A 21,504-nucleotide genomic window follows, 5' to 3' on the forward strand; every position below is an offset into this window, starting at 1 on the left:
TCTATTTCTCTCTCTCTCTAGCTTGCTCTCACGCTCTCTCTCTCTCTCTCTCTCTCTCTCACACACACACACACACACACCACTAACCCTGATTTCTAAACTCCAAGACTTTCCTTGAAATTTATATCCATCTGTCAGAGCCCCTGTGTTTTACATGGAAAATGAGTGACACAGCAACTCTATAATGAGAACCAGTACCTCAACCCCATGACCCTCTGGCATGATGATTGCTACCTCTGATCCCACTCTTCCTGGGTCAGTTCCAGAATGCTGACATTGCCTCAGCAGGTGTAGACCTAGACGTTCCACTGGAAGGAAGACAGCCATCTTGGTAATTCAAATATTTGAATCGAATTGCCAGACCTACCATCAGCAATTCAATTCCAAATGCTAGCATGTTGTGTCAACACTGCTACGTTCTTTCAGAGGTTCATCAATTAAATATTTTATCTCCACATAGACTGAGAAGCGGTCAGCTAGCATCCTGACAGTACGGAGCCATCCGGGGCCAGGCAGTTTATCCAAATGATCCCCAAATACCGGCTCGGCACTTCACAGTCCAGCTCAAACTTAATCACAAGCCCTCCAACTGCTTAGCAAAATGAGAGATGGAGATCATCATCGCTCCCCTTCTTCTGAAAAAATACAGGTGAAATACAGACCCGTAGCCCGCTGTCCGTGCCAGCTCCGACTCTTGGACCTCGCGGTTGCGACAGGAAAGACGGGGCTCTGTTTCGCAGTCATCCTCATCTGAAAAGTCTCCGCAGTCATTGTCCCCATTACACAGCAGTCGCCTCTTTATGCACCTGCCTGCAATCAAAACCAAAATCAAAACTCCGTCCAATGGCAAACTTTCTCCCTCTCCTTTGGAGGTTACCAACTACACTTCCATGCCAGAGGTGACATGTCAGACAGCCCTCTCTGAACTCTTTGTAGGGCGTACAGAGATGCCACGTGGTGGGGCCCTTTCATACATGGAAATACGAGATCTAGAGGCAGGTTTGTTTCTTCTCACACAGACCCGCCAGCAGCAGAGTGTAAGGATTACCTGTCCCACAGTGAAATTCGTCTTTTTCACAGTCCTCCTCAGCGTCTTCGCATGCCTCCGTAGGTATACACGCTCGCCTGTCGCCCAGAGCATCCACACAACTTTTCCCATGAAATTGTCCAAAGACTTCGATGCTCCTTGAACGAAACTGTGCAAAACCAGCTGGAGAGATTAGCATTATGGTCTAAAGCCGCCCTGCAAACCCAAGTGAGTCATTGACTTGAAGGCGGAAGCGGTGGAAGAAGTTACCAGTGTTTCTTAAAGTAACACTGCACATTCTGGGTTTTGCAGTCTCCAAGGGGTGAGGAAACTTTTTTCTGCCAAGGACCACCTGCATATTCATAACTCATTTGTGGGCCGCACAAATTTATCAAGTTAAAAATCAGTCTGCCATAGCTTTATTTATTTATTTATTTATTTTATTTTTTGACAGGCAGAGTGAACAGTGAGAGAGAGAGACAGAGAGAAAGGTCTTCCTTTGCCATTGGTTCACCCTCCAATGGCCGCTAGTCCTACCTGTGGTTGTCTTGGAAGGGCTAGTCCAAATGGTTTGGGGAACTTTATACAGCTTGCAGATGGGCCGTTCCTCAGCCCTGTGATTTGATATGCTTTTGATGTATCGTCAACATTCACATTTCCTGGCGAGGTTAGTCCCCTCCATTTAGCTGTTTCTCTTTCTGGGCTTGGAGTTCAATCACAGGAGCGCCTGGTCTCACAGTGACTTCCCCGGAGATGCCAGCAAGAGTTTTCATTTGGGAAGGGCAGGGGGAATGGAGAAGGCGGCTTACCATTTGCCTGAGACAAGGATCACAGTGCGACCATTCACTCCATGGGCTCATCCTGCAGTCTATGGGCTGCAGAGGGTCACTCCTTTGTATTGGCTCGTGGACATAGCTAAGGTAATAGAAAGGAACACACGAATTTTATAATAACCACTGGCTCCTGGTCACAGCTAAGGTAATAGAACATACCAATTTGTAATAATCATTGGCTTCTGGTCAGCTAAGGTAATAGAACACAGCAACTCATAATAACCACTGGCTCCTGGTCGCAGCTAAGGTAATGGAACACGTGAATTCGTAATAACCACTGGCTCCTGGTCGCAGCTAAGGTAATGGAACACACTGATTTATAATGAGCATGATGTGTGCCTGTTTTTAAGATGCCTCCACAAAACAATTTAATTCATTTACAACTTCTCTCCCTTCCAAGTTATACTACTTACCCTTTTTCTATATCTCTCATCTGACACTTGATCACATGCTGTTTTGTATTTTCAATTCATCTTTTAAATCTGTACTGTATTTTAATACGGCTTTCAACTTAACAACAGTAGTAATGAGGAAAGCTGGCAAGAAATCCTGACAGGTGATTTACATGGTTAAGCTTGTATTCCCAACCACACTATCAACTCATTAAGGCTAGAAACCTTTTTCCCTTTCTTTGCACCATACCTGCCCCGTGAGAGTCTATAAAGCTTGAGTTGCCCTGTTCTCTTGGGAATTTAAGGCAGCTGAGGTAGCCAGGCCTGCAGCAGGCACCTCATTAATCAGGGTTTCCCTGTCTGCGCTAAACTGGGTGCTTTACCACTTCACACTCCACCTTGGAACTCATTCCTGAACTTTCTAAGTTTCAGCATCATACATGTTGGCACTCACAGCTTCCCCTTCCACCTCCAGATCCAATGTTCAGCAGTGCTTTTCTCAAGTTCTCCTTCTTCCATGGATACAGAAAAAGACAAAATCCAAAAACGAGCCACCAAACAAGAATCCCATGCACTTCCTGCCTCTGCTCCCCCGACCTGACGCCTGTCCTTGTGTAGTGAAGCCTCTTAGACTGGAGGGACGATTGGGCAAGGCCAACCCTGCACCAAAGCTCTAGATCCCAGCTCCTCCAGAGACATTTATCTATGGCATGTCCCTTCTATTTTAAGCCCTCGCTCACTGCTAGCTACTTTCCATTTGTAAAAACAATGTGCTCGAGTCTGTGATTAAACTGAGAGGTGAGGATAGAAGCCATTGAGAGCATGTGGATGCAGGGAAGGGGCAGTAAGCCGAGCAATGCAAGTCCCTATAGCAGAGGGCACGTGGGTGTTAGCACAGTGAGACCCGTTTTAGATTTCGGGTTCCAGAACTCTGAGATCATAACCCTGTGTTTGAAGTCACCCAGTTTGTGAGCATCTGTTGCAGCTGCAAAAGGGAACTAATGCACGTGGCCTCAAGAGCTCTACATCAACTCCGTGCTTTTGAATTTTCCCAACTTTATTTTTCTCCAACCTAGACAGCCATTTCTTCTCACGGCTTCAGGTCTTTCACTGTACTATCCTGTTCACCAAACTGATCTCCTGGACACATTTTAGTTCTCTATCCTCCTTAATTAGTCTTCAGTATACATACTATTATAGCATCTTGTCCTGTATGTCACAAACACCTTTGCAATTATGTAGTTCAATTAATTTATTCACTCACCCATCAATCAAGTATTTATTATTAGATATTATTTGCTAAGTATTGGAGATACAGTGGCATTCGAAACAACAAAACAAAAACATGATCCCCAAACGAATGGAGTTTACATTCTAGATAATACACTGGTGAGTTTGGGGACATTCTGCATTGTCTTATTCTGCTTGCACATAAAGAGCCTGGTACAGGGGCTTGTGTTGGGGCATAATAGATAGAACAACCACCTGCAATGCCGGCATCCCATCAGGCACCAATTCCCATCCTGGTTGCTCTACTTCCAATCCAGTTTCCTGGTAATGTACCTGGGAAAGCAGTGGAAGTTGGTTCAAGTGCTTGGGCCCCTTACCCATGTGGGATACTCAGATGGTGTTCCAGGATCCTGGCTTCAACCTGGCCCAGCCCCCAGGGTTGCAGCCATTTGGGGAGTGAACCAGTAGATGTAAGCTCTCTCTCTCTCTCCCTCTCCCCCCCCCCTGCCATAACTCTGCCTTTCAAATAAACAAAATGAAATCTTTTTTCTAAAGAGCATGGAACAAAGGAGGAGCTTGGGAAGTTTTTTGAGTAAGTTATTAACCAAGAGATAGAAGAGGAATGAAGTGCTTGGTCCCTTGTCCTTGGACAGGGCTGGGCCTGTCTTTGGATACGATGATCTCTTGCTGAAACTCTCCCTGGTGTCTTTGCCAGACTTGCTTGTCACTTAGGCAGATGTCATGGCCGGAGAGAACACTTTTCTCAACCTGAGCCTTGCATACACAATCTAGAGTACCAGGAGGCCTGAGAAGCTCTGGCTTCTTAAAGTGCAGCTTCCAATGTGTTACTCAGGCTGCCAGTAGTCCTAGAAGATCCTGTTGTCCTGGAAGTCTGGGTATTGCAGCTCACATGCAACTACATGACTGACACAGCCTCTGCTAGAACATTTCTATAAAGCTATAGCCTCAACTGCTACTGACAGGCCTCATCATGAGGCAAAGACAGACCCATCTTTATGCCCTACAGCAGTGGGTCTCAATACTGATTGCATATTATAACCCTCAGATATCAAAGATAGGAACCCTAAAATCGTGACTTCCCCAAACCATACCTATTAAATCAGGTTTTCTGGTGATGAGCTGCCAGTACCACTGTTTTTTTTTTTTTTTTTTTTGACAGGCAGAGTGGACAGTGAGAGAGAGACAGAGGGAAAGGTCTTCCTTTGCCGTTGGTGCACCCTCCAATGGCCGCCGTGGCCAGCGCGCTGCGGCCGGCGTACCGCACTGATCCGATGGCAGGAGCCAGGTACTTATCCTGGTCTCCCATGGGGTGCAGGGCCCAAGGACTTGGGCCATCCTCCACTGCACTCCCTGGCCACAGCAGAGAGCTGGCCTGGAAGAGGGGCAACCAGGACAGAATCCGGTGCCCCGACCGGGACTAGAACCCGGTGTGCCGGCACCGCAAGGCGGAGGATTAGCCTAGTGAGCCCTGGCGCCGGCTAGTACCACTGTTTTCAAAAATGGTACCCAGGGGTGGCCGTTTGGCCTACTGGTAAAGATGCCTTTTTTTTTTTTTTTTAAGAGGCCTCTTGGGATGCCTGCATCTAGTTTCAGAGTAACTGGGTTCATGTCCTGGCTGCACCACTGATTCATACCTCCTGATAATATACACACTGGGACACAGCAGGTGACCTAGACACCCACATGGGAGACCTACATTGAGTTCCTGGCTCCTGACTTTGGCTTGGCCTAGTCCTGGATGTCACACCATTTGGGGAGTGAACCAGCAGATAGGAGCCCTTTTGCTCTCGCTATCACTCTCTTTGTCTTTCTATCTGCCTTTCAAAAAATACGTTAAAATTATTTTTTTAAATAGCAACTTAGGTGATTTTTGAATTCACACAAGGTTCAGAGATATGCTTGGCAACACCTGGAGAAACATCCATGGTACCAGAAGAGTGAGATTTGAGTGGGTGTGATAGTGCTTATTATGTCAGCAGTACCCGGACCTGAGACCATCATTGATCTACAAAAACCACGAGCTTGGCCATCACTAGTTTCAAGAATTACCCTGGGGCAGGCATTTGGGCTAGGAGTTAAGACACCACTTTCAAGGCTGACACTGTGGCACAGTGGTTTAAGCTGCTACCATCAACGCCAGCACCCATACAGGTGCTGGTTCAAGTCCTGGCTACTACATTTGGGATCCAAATAAATAAGTAATCTGTTTTACTTTTGTATTTTTTTAAAAAGAATATGTTTTATTTATTTGAAGGGTAGTGATAGAGATAGAGATAGAGATAGAGATAGAGATAGAGAGACAGAGAGAGAGAGGTCTTCCATTTGCTGATTCACTCCCCAAATGTCAGCAATGGCCAGGGCTGGGCCAGACCAAAGTCAGAGGCCAGGACTGTCTTCTTGGTCTCCCACATGGATGCAGAGGCCAAAGTACTGGGGCCAGCTTCTGCTACTTTCTCAGGCACATTAGCAGGGAGCTGGATTGGAAGTGGAGCAACTGGGACTCCAACTGGTGCCTATATGGGATGCTGGCATTGTAGGCAGAGGCTTTACCTACCACAACACAATGCTGGCTCCAATAAATGTATCTTAAAAATAAGGCACTACTTCCAATATCAGAGTACCCTGGTTTGACATCCATCTCCAGATCCTGACTCCAGCTTCCTGCTAAGGCAGACTCTGGAAGGCAGAGGTGATGGCTCAACTAATTGGGTTTCTAAGCCATCCATGAGGGAGACCTGGATTGAACTCCTGGCCTCAGCTTTGACCCTGGACCATTATGGACATTTGGGGAGTGAGTCAGCAGATGAGATCTCTCTTTCTCTCTCAGTAAATAAATGAATCATGGTAAACCTAGAATCCAGCCAGTGGTGAGGGGCTAGAAAAGAAGGGCTGTTCATCTGCCTGTGTGTAGAGACTACACCTGCTCCAAAGATACTGGCATTGCCTGCAGATGGTTCGTAGTAAATGCCAATGAATTTGTTTTTTTTTTTCTTTATCTGTTATCTTTATATCAGATACTGGTATTTTTTTATTTAATAAATGTAAATTTACAAAGTGCAACTTTTGTATTGTTGTGGCTTCCCCCCCAAACCTCCCTCCCTCCCACGGCCCTCCCCTCTCCCACTCCCTCTCCCATCCCACCCTTCATTGAGTTTCATTCTCAATTATCTTTATATACATAAGATCAGCTTAGTATACACTATGCAAGGATTTCAACAGGCTGCACTCACACATCCGCACAGGTATACGGTATTGTTCAACTAGTAGTGTTATCTTTAACTCTCATAGTAAAACACATAAAGGACAGAGATCCTACGTGGGAGAGCATGTACCCAGTGACTCCCGTTGTTGATTTAACAATTGGCACTCTTATTTATGATGTCAGCAATCACCCAAGGCTTTTGCCATGAGCTGTTGAGGCTATGGAAGCCCCTTGAGTTCACCAACTCTGAACTTGTTTAGTCAAGGCCGTATCACAGTGGAGGTTCCTTCCTCCCTTCGGAGAAAGGTGCCTCCCTCCTTGATGGCCTGTTCCTTCCGCTGGGGTCTTGTTTACCAAGATCTTTCATTTAGGTTGTTTTCGCCACCATGTCTTGGTTTTCCATGCCTATGAGACTCTCATGGGCCTTTTAGCCAGATCTGAATGCCCCAAGGGTTGATTCTGAGGCCAGAGTGCTGTTTGGGGGCGTTTGCCATTCTATGAGTCTGCTGTGTGCCCTGCTTCCCCTGCAGGATCATTCTCTCCCTTTTAATTCTATCCTTCATTATTTGCATACACTGGTCTTATTTGTGAAATTTCTTCGATACTTACCCTATCTTTTTGATCAGTTATGTACTTATACTTATCACTTTACCAAGTGAGTGCTGCCAATGAATTTGTAATAGCTCTGTATTAAACATGTGCACACTTCTTCACTATTTTTATTATTTTTTTCTTTGTCCTTTTATTTGACAGGTAGAGTTATAGACAGTGAGAGACAGAGACAGAGAGAAAGGTCTTCCTTCCATTGGTTCACTCCCCAAAAATGGCCGCCATGGCCAGCGCATTGCGCCGATCTGAAGCCAGGAGCCAGGTGCTTCCTCCTGGTCTCCTATGCAGGTGCAGGGCCCAAGCACTTGGGCCATCCTCCACTGCCTTCCAGGGCCACAGCAGAGAGCTGGACTGGAAGAGGAGCAACCAGGACAGAATCCAGCACCCCAACCGGGACTAGAACCCGGGGTACCGGCACCACAGGCGGAGGATTAACCTAGTGAGCTGTGGTGCTGGCCATGAATGTTTTTTGATTAAACAATACCTGGTATGTTTTGCCTATTAGCTTATTAGACATGTTCCAAAGCTTTTTCTCATGATAAACTTGGTAAGGAGCATTAGTTTTGTGTCACATATGGGAATTACACTATCCATCCTCAGATGGAGAGTTAGTAGCAAACTGGATTTGGAACCTGTGTCTCTCTGTTCCTAATTCAACATCATTTTGTCCTGTCCCTTCTTTTACCTTATCTCTCCCATTACAACACATATATACTTTGAAATAACCTTAGGGGTCATAACTTATGCCATATTTTCTGCAATAGTAGCCTAATGATTTTCATGCATCTTAGGGAACAGCAAAGATGCAATGTTGTTTACAAACAGCAGCCCTAGGTAAAGCATGTCAGTTAGACAACCCAGTTCTTGCCTGGATTTATGTTAAGCTTACATCTAAATGATATCAACTGCAGACAAAAATAAGCTGAAAATTGTGATCACACCAGGATGCTTTGCCTTCATTATTCCAGGTGCCTGCAATTCTACAAGCACAATAAAGGCAGAGCTCATTGGGAGTTTTAGGAAGGAGTAAGAGGTTATACAAAAAGAATACGCTAGTGAAATAAATATGCAGCATAAATTTTAAGAAAGGAGATCAGTGGTCTCGAGTAGCTCCCGCTGTCTTTCTCCCTCGAAGCCCAGAGCCTCCTCCTCAGTCTCTTGACCGCACTCAGCAAAGGCTCCTTTGTAGCTCCAGGACTGCTGTGTGCAACACTCGCCGCCTGCCTGTCGTCCTGCTGAGCTGGGAGACTGGGTGGAGAAGTATTTGTAAAGCTCTTTCTGGATTCTTAGATGAAATGTGTTTATCAAGAAAAGCAAGTGTTTCTATCTCAGCTTGAAAGTCCCTTCCTAGATCAAAGTGATGCACATCACCTTGGCAGGAGGTCTCCCTCTGAGCCAGAAATGCATTAGGTGAGCGACAACTGATGTGTGTCTCGTCCTCTCCACCTGCCATAAGAAATTTCTAGCTTCAGAATAAGAAACCCTCAGCAGCAACTCACTCTCCAGGCCAATTCATGGTGGGCCCACGCATGAAAACACCTACTATTCAAAAGAGTCTTTTTGTCAAAAATCAAGACAATGTGGCTTTTTTGAGTGAATAAATATAAATAAATTAGGACTGCATCCTTAATCCACAGAGAGGCCAGCTGTTTAGCTCATGCAGTTCAAAAGATGAAAAATAAGAGAACAGTCATGTCTACACTAACGTTGTTTTCAGGATCCCAAGTCTCAAGAGCCTCTTCGATGTGTTTTTTTTGTTTGTTTGTTTTGTTTTGTATTTTTTTTTTTTTTTGCCAGGCAGAGTGGACAGTGAGAGAGAGAGACAGAGAGAAAGGTCTTCCTTTTGCCATTGGTTCACCCTCCAGTGGCCGCTGCGGCCGGCGCAGCGCGCTGATCCGATGGCAGGAGCCAAGTACTTATCCTGGTCTCCCATGGGGTGCAGGGCCCAAGTACTTGGGCTATCCAGCACTGAGGCAGAGCTGAGCGGGATCCCTAGATTTTTATCCGAGTGATCTGGTGAACAGCAGTGCAGGGTAGGTGGAGTTGAGAGGAGAAATCAATAGGAATAGTTTGTACATGTTAATTTAGGGATGCCTATAAGAGAAGCTGACTGAGCAGTGGGCATCGGGTACAAGAAAGAGATCTGAACTGTAGCCCAAGAGTGAAAATTGTTGGAATATAATTGATATTTCACCATAGATATAAATATGCGAATTGTCAGATTAGAAGTGATATTTTCACAGTAGGATAAGCCTGTACCTATAGAACTGGGATCCCATATGGGTGCCAGTTCTGGTCCTGGCTGCTCCCTCTTTTTTTTTTTTTTTTTGACAGGCAGAGTGGACAGTGAGAGAGAGAGAGAGAGAGAGAGAGAAAGGTCTTCCTTTTGCTGTTGGTTCACCCTCCAATGGCTGCCACGGCTGGCGCTTCGCGCTGATCCGAAGCCAGGAGCCAGGTGCTTCTTCTGATCTCCCATGGGGTGCAGGGCCCAAGCACTTGGGCCATCCTCCACTGCACTCCTGGGCCACAGCAGAGAGCTGGCCTGAAAGAGGAGCAACCAGGACAGAATCCGGTGCCCCGACTGGGACTAGAACCCGGTGTGCCAGCGCCACAGGCGGAGGATTAGCCTATTGAGCCGCGGCGCCGGCCCCGGCTGCTCCTCTTCTGATACAGCTCTCTGCTTATGGCCTGGGAGAGCAGTGGAAGATGGCCCAAGTGCTTGGGCCCCAGTACCCATGTGGGAGACCCGGATGAAGTTCTTGTCTCCTAGCTTTGTCCTGGCCCAGTCCTGGCCATTGTGGTCACTTGGGGAGTGAACCAGTGGATGAAGACATTTCTCTCCATCCTCTGTCTGTAGCTTTATTTCTCAAATAAAATATTTAAAAAAAAAAAGATTAAAAAAGGTCATCTTTCACACAGTGAGACTGAATGGGAGGGAGTGTGTCTAGACAAAGGCAGAGGACTGACCCAACACTTAGAGGAACATTCCACACCATGCCTGTGTGCTGATAGGAATGGTTTCATGATGGGAGATATTACTGGTACAGGAGAGAAGGCACAGAATTGAAGTCACAGAGGCCTAGGTTAGGCCAGAGCAGATGAGGCAGCATCCAGGCGGGCTGGTTAATCCTCCTAGGCACCTCTCTTCTCAGCACCATGGGCTTCACTCACAGGACTTCGGCTGCCATTCACTTGTTCATGTTCCTTGCTAGACCGTGAACCTGGTGAGAGCAGGGACCCTCAGCAATGTGTTCAATTGCCCTTCCTGACACAAAGTCTGGCCCACATTGCCAACTCGATAATATTTGCTGTACTGAGTGGATGAATCAGCAAACCATCCTATCTGACTGATAATAGTGGGTCAGGAAGTAGCTTTTCAGTAATATTGAATATAGAAATGAAAAACACATGTTTATGAGAAATCTTCAAAAAGCTGATGAAAGTGTGCATTGGGCCAGCGCCACGGCTCACTAGGCTAATCCTCTGTCTGCGGCACTGGCACCCCGGGTTCTAGTCCTGGTTGGGGCACCAGATTCTGTCCTGGTTGCTCCTCTTCCAGGCCAGCTCTCTGCTGTGGCCTGGGAAGGCAGTGGAGGATGGCCCAAGTGCTTGGACCCTGCACCTGCATGGGAGACCAGGAGGAAGCACCTGGCTCCTGGCTTCGAATCGGCGCAGTGCTGGCCGTAGCAGCCATTTGGGAGGTGAACCAATGGAAGGAAGACCTTTCTCTCTGTCTCTCTCTCACTGTCTAATTCTGCCTGTCAAAAAAAAAAAAAAAAAAAGTGTGCATTGTGAAAAAGCTATGCTTGGATTTCACATTTTTTAGAACCAAAATAAACTTATCTTTTAAATCCTTTTTGTTAATTTTTTGAAATATCCTTGTATATCCAAAATTGGAAGAAAAACTGATATTTTCAGTATCTGCAGTTTTTTAGGTCCGACTATGAGTGACTGCTTCCGTACTTTTTCCAGATTGTTGAGACAGCCTTGACTAAAATAAATGGGGTAATAGTTGTTGACATTTGTAAGTGTTTCATCTGTTCCAGGTACTGTTCCCTTAAACCTTCCCATTCACTATTTCATTTAGTCCTATGAACTAGCTGCTGCAACTGCTATTATACTTTGAAGACGGGAAACAGACACAGCAGTGGTAACTGGTTCCTCAGGTTATCACAGCTACTTAGTGGCAGAGTTGGGATTCAAACCCAGGCAGTTTCTCTTCAGTGCCCCCAGCCATTCCCAGGCCTTCTAACTCACAGTCTAATACTCTTTGTCAGCTATTTGAAAAATAGAAAAGAAATAACGTATGAAAATGATTACCCTATTAGGCCGGCGCCGTGGCTCACTAGCTAATCCTCCACCTTGCGGCACCGCCACACTGGGTTCTAGTCCCGGTTGGGGCGCTGGATTCTGTCCCAGTTGCCCCTCTTCCAGTCCAGCTCTCTGCTGTGGCCAGGGAGTGCAGTGGAGGATGGCCCAAGTGCTTGGGCCCTGCACCCCATGGGAGACCAGGATAAGCACCTGGCTCCTGCCATAGGATCAGCGCAGTGCGCCAGCCGCGGCGACCATTGGAGGGTGAACCAATGGCAAAGGAAGACCTTTCTCTCTCTCTTACTGTCCACTCTGCCTGTCAAAAAATAATAAAAAAAAGAAAAGAAAATGATGACCCTATTAAAGCATGGTGCAAAAAAAATCAAAGAATAAGTGACAAATTGGGAAAAATATTGGTAATTAATCAGAGACAAAAGACTAATTTATAAAGTAATCATAGAAACCATAAGATAAAGAGATTCAGTAAAAAATTGGGCAAGAGAAATGTATAATTCATACACACACAAAAAATCCTATCCCATAAATATGGTTTATAAATATCAAAGTGTGCATCCTGACTCAATAAGAAAAACTAAAATCATGCCAAGCTATGATTTTTTTTCACCTATGAGACTGACAAATAAAGATTTGGCTTATGACTCCTGCTCACAAGATAGTGGGGCAGCACTGGTACTCCTGCCCTGCTGGTTCAAGTGCAAAACACAAACCCTGGGACCACAGGGCAGTGTCAGCAAAGCTTACCTTTGGCTCCAGTTACGTCACTTCTGGGAAGGAGTCCTCAGGGACACCTGCCTGCTTGCAAAATGGCCTGTCCATACAGATAGTCGTTGCGTCATTGTTTCTAGTAGAAAAGTTCAGAGATGACCTGGATGCTCATCAATAAGAGATGGGATACCATGACCGTTTAGCCACACAATGAAAATTAGTGGGCTCTTTCCAAGCCGATTGCACTCTGACAAATATGGTTAATGTCCCCAAAACCTGCCAGAGCTTCTGTGAGAAGTGTGGTGAGCAGAATCCCACCGAGTGACTCAGTAAAGGAAGGGCCAAGACGCTCTGTGCCTAGGGAAAGCAGTATTACAAGCAGGAAGCAGAGTGGCCGCAGCGGACAGCCTAAGTGGGTTTTCCGGAAAAAGGCTAACGCTACCAAGATGATTGTGCGGAGGCTCGAGTGTGTGGCGTTCAAGTGCAGATCCAAGAGGGTGTTGGCTATTAAGAGATGTAAACATTTTGGGAGATCAGAAGAGAAAGAGTGAGGCAATCCGATCCAGTTCTATGAAGACAATGAAACCTTAAGGTTACTGTTCACTTTATTTGGTCTTTTGAGAGGGAATCAACTAGAGGTATCAATAAGATCCCTCTTGTAGGGAAATTTTAAGTTAAATGAAAACCAACGGGCTGTGAGGAGAGTGAGGATGTGCTCTCACAGTGAAAGTCTCCAGGATGCATTATAAAGGAGGACGAGGACAACTGAGTACAAGGCAGGATGTGCAATACGATGTCTTTCATGGAAGAAAGGGAGAGAACGAGGGTATATACGACTCTGTGCTTTCGTCTACATAAGAAACATGGCAAGGATACATAAGAAACGAGTGCATGTGTTCATCTACAGGGTAGACCAAGGAGGGAGAGGGCAGCGTCCCAAAGAACTCCCAAACAGTAACACAGATCTCAGCGCAGCTCCCGAGTGAGGAAAGCCAGTCTTCTCAGCGTGCATCTTGCTGGATGTTTGGATCTCGGAAACATGTGAAAATTTTCTTATGTACAAATTAAAAAGATAACAGGAAGCTGCATTTACAAAACACATAAGGCCTGCCTGCCACCGTGCTAAGGAAATGGCAATTACTATCCCAGACATTCCTCATAGCAAGCCATGCTGCGATTCCCATTTTGTAGGTAAGAACAGGTTAGAGAGGGTAAGGGTTTTGCCTGGGGCACATAGTCATAAAGCTGTGGAATCTGGAATCACACGCAGGCCACCTGACCCCAGAAGCTATGCTTTGAGCTATTATTCTATTCTCATAGTGGCTTTCAACACTTTTTTTCTCCCTTGAGAAACCTAAGAGATGATGTCCCCTTCAGGATCTATCTCATGGGCACAATCATTTTTGTCCAGGAAAAAATGGTAGAAATGCCTGAGAGTCCACCTGTGGCAATAGCTTGCTGTGGCTGTGGCGTAAGATGAGGCATCGCAGCCATGTGATACCCTCGAGGCTGCCTGCACCTCCAGCCCTTCACCTCCTAAACATGGAAATGTATCAGAGTGAAAGCTACAGCAAGGTCATTCTTCTTAAAAAAAAAAAAAAAAAAAAGCAACACTAAGCATTTATCGAGATCTTATGTGCCAGGCACAGATGTCCTAAGTGCAGCCATCCCTCCGTGCCCACTGGGGATTAGTTCCTGTATCTTATCATGGATACCAGAATCTCCTGGTTTTCAAGTCCTTCATCCAAAAATGGCATAGGATTCTGATATATCCTATGGATCCTCTTGTACACTGTAGGGTACCTCTAGACTACTTACAAGACCTAATGTAGTGTAAATGTGATACAATTAGTCGGTACACTGTATATTGGTTAGGGAACAAGGGCAAGGAAAAAGTCAGCACATGTTCAGCACAGGTGCAACTGTTTCCTCCAAATAGTCTTGATCTGCAGTTGGTTGAATCTATGGACGTGGAGCCTGTGAGTGTGGGGGACTGTCTGGAAGGTGACCTTATTTGGGGCTGGCATTGTGGCTCAGTGGGTTAAGCCACAACCTGCGATGCCAGCATCCCATGTGAGCGCGTCCCAGCTGCTCTGCTTCCAATCCAGTTCCCTGCTAATGTGTCTGGAAAGGCAGTGGAAGATGGGTGCATGCCAACCATGTGGGAGACCAGAATGGAGTTCCTGGCTTCTGGCTTCAGCCTGGCCCAGCTCTGGCTGTTGCAGGCATTGGGAGGATGAACCAGCAGATAAAAGATCTCCCTCTCTCCCTCTCCCTCACTGGCAAGATGCACCTGCATGCCCAGAGATGCCATGGACTTCTAGCTACCTCCAGAGACCAGGAAGGATCCTACCTGGAGCTCCAGGGGGAGTGTGGTTTGCCAGCAACTTGATTTCAGACTCCCGGCCTCTGAAACGGTGCGACTGCCTATTTCTGTGGTTTGAAGTCAGCTAGCTTGTGATTCTTTTGAAAGCCAGCCCCAGGAAAACAAACACAACCAGCATCTTATAGATGAGGACACAAGGTTTGAGAGAGGCTGAGTCGTTTGTCCACATGTGTGCAATTAGTGACTAGTGGAACCGTGCCCTGAGCTTGGGAAGTCCAGCTCCAAAAGAATGCTCCATTCCAAGCCCATTTATATTTTTGGAAATCTTATGTAAGTGCCAGTTCTTTAGCTCTTACTCAAGCAAATCATTTGTCTCACTTCCTAACTGAAGTCTCTGCACTGCTGTTTTGACCTCAACCATCTGTCCAAGGGCAGAGCACGGAGTGTTTGGAGTGCAGCAGCCTTGACACGCTGGTGAGGGCACAGTGCGGGAGGGTGCACAAGGCCAAGCCAGCTAAGCAGTCCAGCTGCACGGAGCTGGGGCCCAGCCAACGGGCTTCCTGGTCCTCCCTGGAACAGCCGAATGCACACAGCACCCAGGAGGTCACGGACTTCAAAGCAGATGAAGCCCTCTCCACAGCTTCTCATTTTTCATCAGCAGGAATCACAACCCAGGAATGTGGAGTGTTTAAATAGATTTTTTTTTTTGCCATGTAAGAAAGGGTCAGGTTAAGTACAAGAGGGTTAAGGCGGCTTTCGGGAACTGCCTTTCCAAATCTGCTGGGTATCTGGATGCCCGATAAATGAAACATTTTCTCACTGCACAGTGCTTCTTAGATCGTGTGGGATGAGAAAGCAAAGGGATGAAGGAAAATCTGGCTGAGCAGTTTGACCAGGGCTTGTTCTGGTGGTATCTTGCACCTCCCTGCACCCTTCCCGGAAAACGCAGTTCTGTAAACACCCCACAAATGCTGGACTTTGTTGACGCTGAAAAACAGGTAAAGAAAGGCTGGAGATGGCCCTCTGAGTCCAAAACAGGATTCTGGGAAGTCAAGAGTCAGATGGCCATCAGGGAATTGGATGCAGGTGACGGCTGTGCCTAGCACAGGGCCAGTGTTGAGGTAAGCCTTTCCCCCCAGCGGCACTGTGGAAGTCAGGACCATTTCAGTCCCATCCCCAGGTCAGATCTCTCTACTGGCTCGTGCAGGTAAATGAGATGCCTGGATGGAAGGGCAGATACTTCATGTGATCCTACCCCGCAGCACTTCCAGATACTGCGTAGAAGCTCAGCGAGCACTTTTTGTCCGGTTGCTTTATGTCTTGAGTGGGGTTGGCATGGGCTTAGTGATCCCGATTAGGATTGGAGACAAAGAAGACAAATTATGTTTGCTGGCAGCATGGCTGATAGGCCTGGCCATGGCTGTTCTTCTTGATTGGAAGCGATCTGACCCTATAGCTCCGGACAGAGTGTGTGCCTCTGGCTTACAAGGAAGAAAAACAAACGGCTTAACCTTTGCCTTGTACAGAGAGAAGAGAGCGAGGTATCAAGCTAGACACCGAGTGTGAGAAACATTAATTTCCTTAGTTTTAAACTTCTCAGACATAGACATTGGCAAAGCCAGGCTTAACATACACTGTTGAAAAACAGCTTTATTTCATAACGCCTCATACTTGATGGCTATCTCAGCCCTACCATTTGAATACCTTGGTTCAAACGAATCCTCATAAACAGCTAGAGGTTTCCACAGACAATCTGCAAGAATGTATCCTATGTATTTTTTTAACCTCTTTTCAAAGTTCAGTGCTGGGGTTCAGTGTATCACTCTGGATTAACAATTTTATCTATGGGGCTGTTAAGAAGTAGACCTCAAAAGACTGAATGCCACAGTGAAGTTCCAGGAACAAAGAGAAAAGCGATGGACTCACCTGGGAGTGGGTCCTGCCGTCAGGGCACTGATTTCTAAAATGCAGACCACAAAGGCGAAGCTGTGGCTGGCGGCCATGCTGCTCTTGCTAGACAGCTCCCATGGGACAGCTGGGCAGGTCAAGCATTTATTTGCAAAGGGCAGAGGCCAAAAGGCAAATGTACTTGGGGTTTTTGTCAATTCCAGCTGACGGGAAGCTCAAGTCCAACCCTGGAAAAGATGTTTTGTAATTCTTGGTTGACTAGTTTGAATATGAAACTATTTTTTAAAAGATTTATTTGGGGACCAGCGCTGTGGTATGGTGGGTTGTGCCACCGTCTGCAGTGCCAGCATCCCATATGGGTACTGGCTAGAGTCCTGGCTGCTCCACTTCCAATCCAGCTCTCTGCTAGTGCACCTTGTAAAGCAGTGGAAGATGGCTTGAGTGCTTGGGCCCCTCCACTCACATGGGAGAACTTGAAGGAGCTCCTGGCTCTTGGCTTCGGCCTGGCCATTGGTGTATTTTGGGGGACTGAGAAAGCAGATGGAGGCATTCGCTTGCTCTCTCTCCCCCCTCCTCTGTCTCTGTATCTCTGCCTTTAAAATAAATATCTTTTCAAATAAATAAACTTTTTTTTTAATGGTAGTGTGACAGAAAAGGACAGAGAAAGGGGGAGAGGTCTTCTGTCTTCTGGTTCTCTCCCCAGATGGTCACCAACAATCAGGTCTGGGCCATGATAAAACCTGGACCAAAAATTCCATCCAGGTCTCTCACATGAATGGTAGATCCCAAGGTCTTGGGCCATCTTCTGCTACTTTCCCTGGTGCATTAGCAGGGAGCTGGATTGGAAATGGAGCAGCTGGGACTCAAACTGGTGCTCATATTATATGCATGCATTGCTGGTGGTAGCTTAACCTGCTGCACCACAACGCTGGCCCTAGGAGGCTATTCTTAATTGCTCAGTATTTATTATCATGGTTCAGTCTAAATGCAATATAGCAAAGTCATGGGAAGAAATATTAAAATTAATAATTGTTCCTTTCCATTAACGTCCATCATGCACCTGAAATGCTTTGAGATGTGGCCAATGTTTCTGTGTAGATCTAGGAGTGAAGCTTTATGATGCATTGGACCAGAGCTGTGAAGACAACATTTTTATTTGTATGCCATTTAATGGCATACAAAGAACAGGGGCGGGGGGAGAAGGGGAAGAGAGAAGGGAGAGCGGGGAGAGGGCTGGGGCCAGACCAAAATCAGGAGCCAAGAACTCCATCTTGATCCCTCACATGAGTGGCAGTGGCCCATTCCTTCTGGCACCTTCTCAGGCACATTAGCAGGAAGCTAAATCCGAAGCAGAGCAGCCAGGACCTGAATCAGCACTCTGATGTGGGACTCTGACACTACCAGTGATGGCTTAATCCACTGCAGTGCAATGCCAATCCCTACAGTGAAACACGTGTGATTTCATTGTAACACATACACTTGGCGGAGGTATTAGGATCTTTGAAAAGGGAGAATTTGGAGATCAGGATCAATTGCAGTTTCAATTACGTCTTGGTTCTTACTGTGATTTGTGAATCACATCCATTACTAGATGAATTTATGAACACAGATAGGAAAAATGACCTCCATGGTGGCAGTGGGCAGGTGACACCTCCCACTCTCTCGTAGTCAGGCCCAGGGTATGCATCAGAGCCCAGCTTTCTTCATTATTGGTTCTGGGCCATTTTTATGATAGCACTTTTAGGTGAGTGCTTCTACAATGAAAAGTAGAACAAACTTCCCTATCCAATAGTTCCGGAGCTGTTTGTGAAGCTTAATGGGGTGATGCATGTCTGGCTATCCCTTTACAGCAATAAGGATTCCTGTGGCTCAGCTCGGTTTACAATCACATGGGACCACTTAAGACCCACTTGTTTGTGTCACAGCATTTCTTGTTAAGGGACTATTAAGCACAATGCTTTTCTCTTCATATCCATAGTAGCTGCTTATGCTACCTCCTATGCACTTTTTGTTCACCAACAGTTTTAACTGCGTGTGTGTGTATGTAACTGCATATATGTATATATAAATATACACACACAGTTCCCCTTTTGAGTCCCAGCCTTTAGTTATTTCAATACTTTTATTGATAGGATCCTATCCCACTCTTCCTTGATTTTGTCAGCTCTGTCAATATTTGTGTTAATTGCACCCAGTTTACTGCTATATCTGCTGTCAAGCCAATTCCCACAATGGTTTTCCCTTTGAATACATCAATATCCTACTCTGAGCACAGTTTCTAGTTCTCCCAGTTAACTCGCCCTCACACTCCTGGTAACCCCCTTTGACTTCACCGAGACAGCCAGCAGCGTGATTTCTCCATTTCCCTTCAGATGGACACCCTTCTGCTCTCTTCCTTTCATCTGGTGTGAATTCCCTGCATACCGAGGAATTCCCCTCACCAGCTCACTTCCCTCACACCTCTTCCATCTCTTGTACCAAAGTCGACAGACTCTTAGCTTTTGGTCAGTCTTGCCAGATGGTTTTCCACTGGCTTGCCTACCTCTAGGTGTCCACTTACATCCCGTATCCAGCTTTTCACTGGTGTTTGGTCAGACACATTTCCCCATTTCTCTTAGTGGCTCCTTTGCCTCCTACTCCAGCAAGACCCTTCTTGGCTTTCTGCAGGCCCCTCCCAGGTCAACTTCTCTCTATCTCCATAAAATCTCAGAGGGAGCCTGCTTTAACTTAGGAAAATCTGATGCTCTATACTCATGTCCCAACTTGCCAGGATTCTGGTGTCTGCTCTTGTTTCCTTTTATCCTCCAAATCCCCATTAGAACAAATCATTTTTTATGATTTATTTATTACTTTGGAAGTAAGAGTTACACAGAGAGAGGAGAGGCAGAGAGAGGGGACTTTCACACACTTGTTCACTCCCCATTGGCTGCAATGGCTGGAGCTGCATCAATTCAAAGCCAGGAGCTTCTTCCTGGTCTCCCACGTGGGTGCAGGGACCCAAGGACTTGGGCCATCCCCTACTTCTTTCCCAGGCCATAGCAGAGAGCTGGATTGGAAGTAGAACAGCCAGGACTCAAACTGGTGCCCATATGGGATGCCAGCACTGCAGGTGGTGGATTTACCTGCTATGCCACAGCATCGGCCCCCAAATCCCCATTATGACCAGTTCATTTTCCTCAGCCTGTGAATGAGCTCAAGTCCATTTTTATCTTTAAAGAATTCTCCCTTTCTGTTTCTCTCTCTCACTAACTCCGCCTGTTAAAAAAACAAAAACAAAAACAAAATCAAAACCCTAGGCTAATCCTGCACCTGTGGCGCTGGTACTCTTGGTTCTAGTCCCGGTGGCTCCTCTTCCAGTCCAGCTCTCTGCTGTGGCCTGGGAGTGTAGTGGAGGATGGCCCAGGTGCTTGGGCCCTGCACCGTATGGGAGACCAGGAGGAAGCACCTGGCTCCGGATCGGTGCAGTGTGCTGGCCGTAGTGACCATTTTGGGGGTGAACCAACAGAAGGAAGACCTTTCTCTCTGTCTCTCTGCCTGTCCAAAAAAAAAAAAAAAAAAGAATTCTGTATAATTCCTTCATGTTCACTTATTGCTATTTCCCTCGTGGGCCAAATCTTTGCAGTAGGGAAGCATGTTCTACTGTAAGGTTCTGCTCAACCTATTGCAGTGTGCCTTTTGCCTCTCCTATTCTGCTGCAGATGCCTGCATTGTTCATTTCAGTGGCTACTTCTTAGAGGCATGTAACCCTATTGGCCATCCTGTATGCTTTAAAATTCCTTGTTCCTGGGGCTGGCGTTGTGGCACAGCAGGTTCAGTTGCCACTTGCAATGCCGGCATTCTAAATTGCAATGCAGCTTTGAGTCCCTGGCTGCAGACTTCTGATCCAGCTTCCCGCTGATGTGCCTGAGAAGGCAGTGGATGATGGCCCAGGTGCTTGGGCCACTGCCACCCATGTGGAAGACCTGGGTGGAGGGTGGAGTTTCTGGCTTTTGGTTTCAGTCTGGCCCAGACTTAGATGTTGTATCCATTTGGGAAGTGAACCACTAGATAGAAGATCTCTGCATGCATGAGTGTGCGTGCGTGTGTGTGTGTGTGTGTGAGCATGTGTCCTTCTCTTTCACTCTGCCTTTCAACTAAATAAAATCTTAAAAACAAAAAACCCAACTACCTTCAGAGCCAATTATCTCAGAGAGTGGCCTCTCAAAGTTTCTTTACCAGAATCTCCTGTTTTCCTGCTTCGAAAACACAGATTCAAAGAGGTTCACCAAGAAACCTACCAAGTTTACAGTGTTACCTTCAAGCATAAGTGTCTTCAACTGCTTCTAGCGAATCATCAGGTGCACTTTGATTTTTTTGACAGGCAGAGTGGACAGAGAGAGACAGAGAAAGGTCTTCCTTTGCCTTTGGTTCACCCCACAATGGCCGCTGCGGCTGGCGCTCCGGCCGGCGCACTGCACTGTTCTGAAGCCAGGAGCTTCTCCTGGTCTCCCATGCGGGTGCAGGGCCCAAGCACTTGGGCCATCCTCCACTGCCCTCCCAGGCCACAGCAGAGAGCTGGCCTGGAAGAGGGGCAACCGGAACAGAATCTGGCGCCCCGACCAGGACTAGAACCCAGGGTGCCAGCACCACAGGCGGAGGATTAGCCTAGTGAGCCACGGCACTGGCTGCACTTTGATTTTAAATTGAACTTGCCGGCCGGCGCCGCGGCTCACTAGGCTAATCCTCCGCCTTGCGGCGCCGGCACACCAGGTTCTAGTCCCGGTCAGGGCACCAGATTCTGTCCCGGTTGCCCGTCTTCCAGGCCAGCTCTCTGCTGTGGCCCGGGAGTGCAGTGGAGGATGGCCCAAGTGCTTGGGCCCTGCACCCCATGGGAGACCAGGAGAAGTACCTGTCTCCTGCCATCGGATCAGCGCGGTGTG

At 46.8% G+C, this 21,504-nt stretch overlaps 1 protein-coding gene across 3 annotated transcripts in view; it reads right to left on the minus strand.

Moving 5' to 3' along the window:
* C9 (complement C9) overlaps window positions 1-16,703 on the minus strand; it is a 222,970-nt gene extending 206,267 nt beyond the window's left edge. For 2 of the 3 annotated variants that reach the window (XR_016220048.1, XM_089312520.1), the window contains exons 1-4: window positions 16,604-16,703; window positions 1,837-1,942; window positions 1,049-1,196; window positions 663-810 (exon numbers count right to left, since the gene is read on the minus strand). Coding sequence is in view for 2 of the 3 variants with exons in the window: in XM_089312520.1 (XP_089168646.1) it covers window positions 663-810; window positions 1,049-1,196; window positions 1,837-1,942; window positions 16,604-16,680 (479 nt within the window). In the remaining variant the exon portion in view is untranslated. 3 annotated transcript variants of the gene reach the window in all.
* Window positions 16,704-21,504: the final 4,801 nt, after the last annotated feature.

This window comes from Oryctolagus cuniculus, chromosome 14 (assembly GCF_051225735.1).
Source record: "Oryctolagus cuniculus isolate XC-2025 breed Fujian yellow rabbit chromosome 14, ASM5122573v1, whole genome shotgun sequence".
NCBI lineage: Eukaryota > Metazoa > Chordata > Mammalia > Lagomorpha > Leporidae > Oryctolagus > Oryctolagus cuniculus.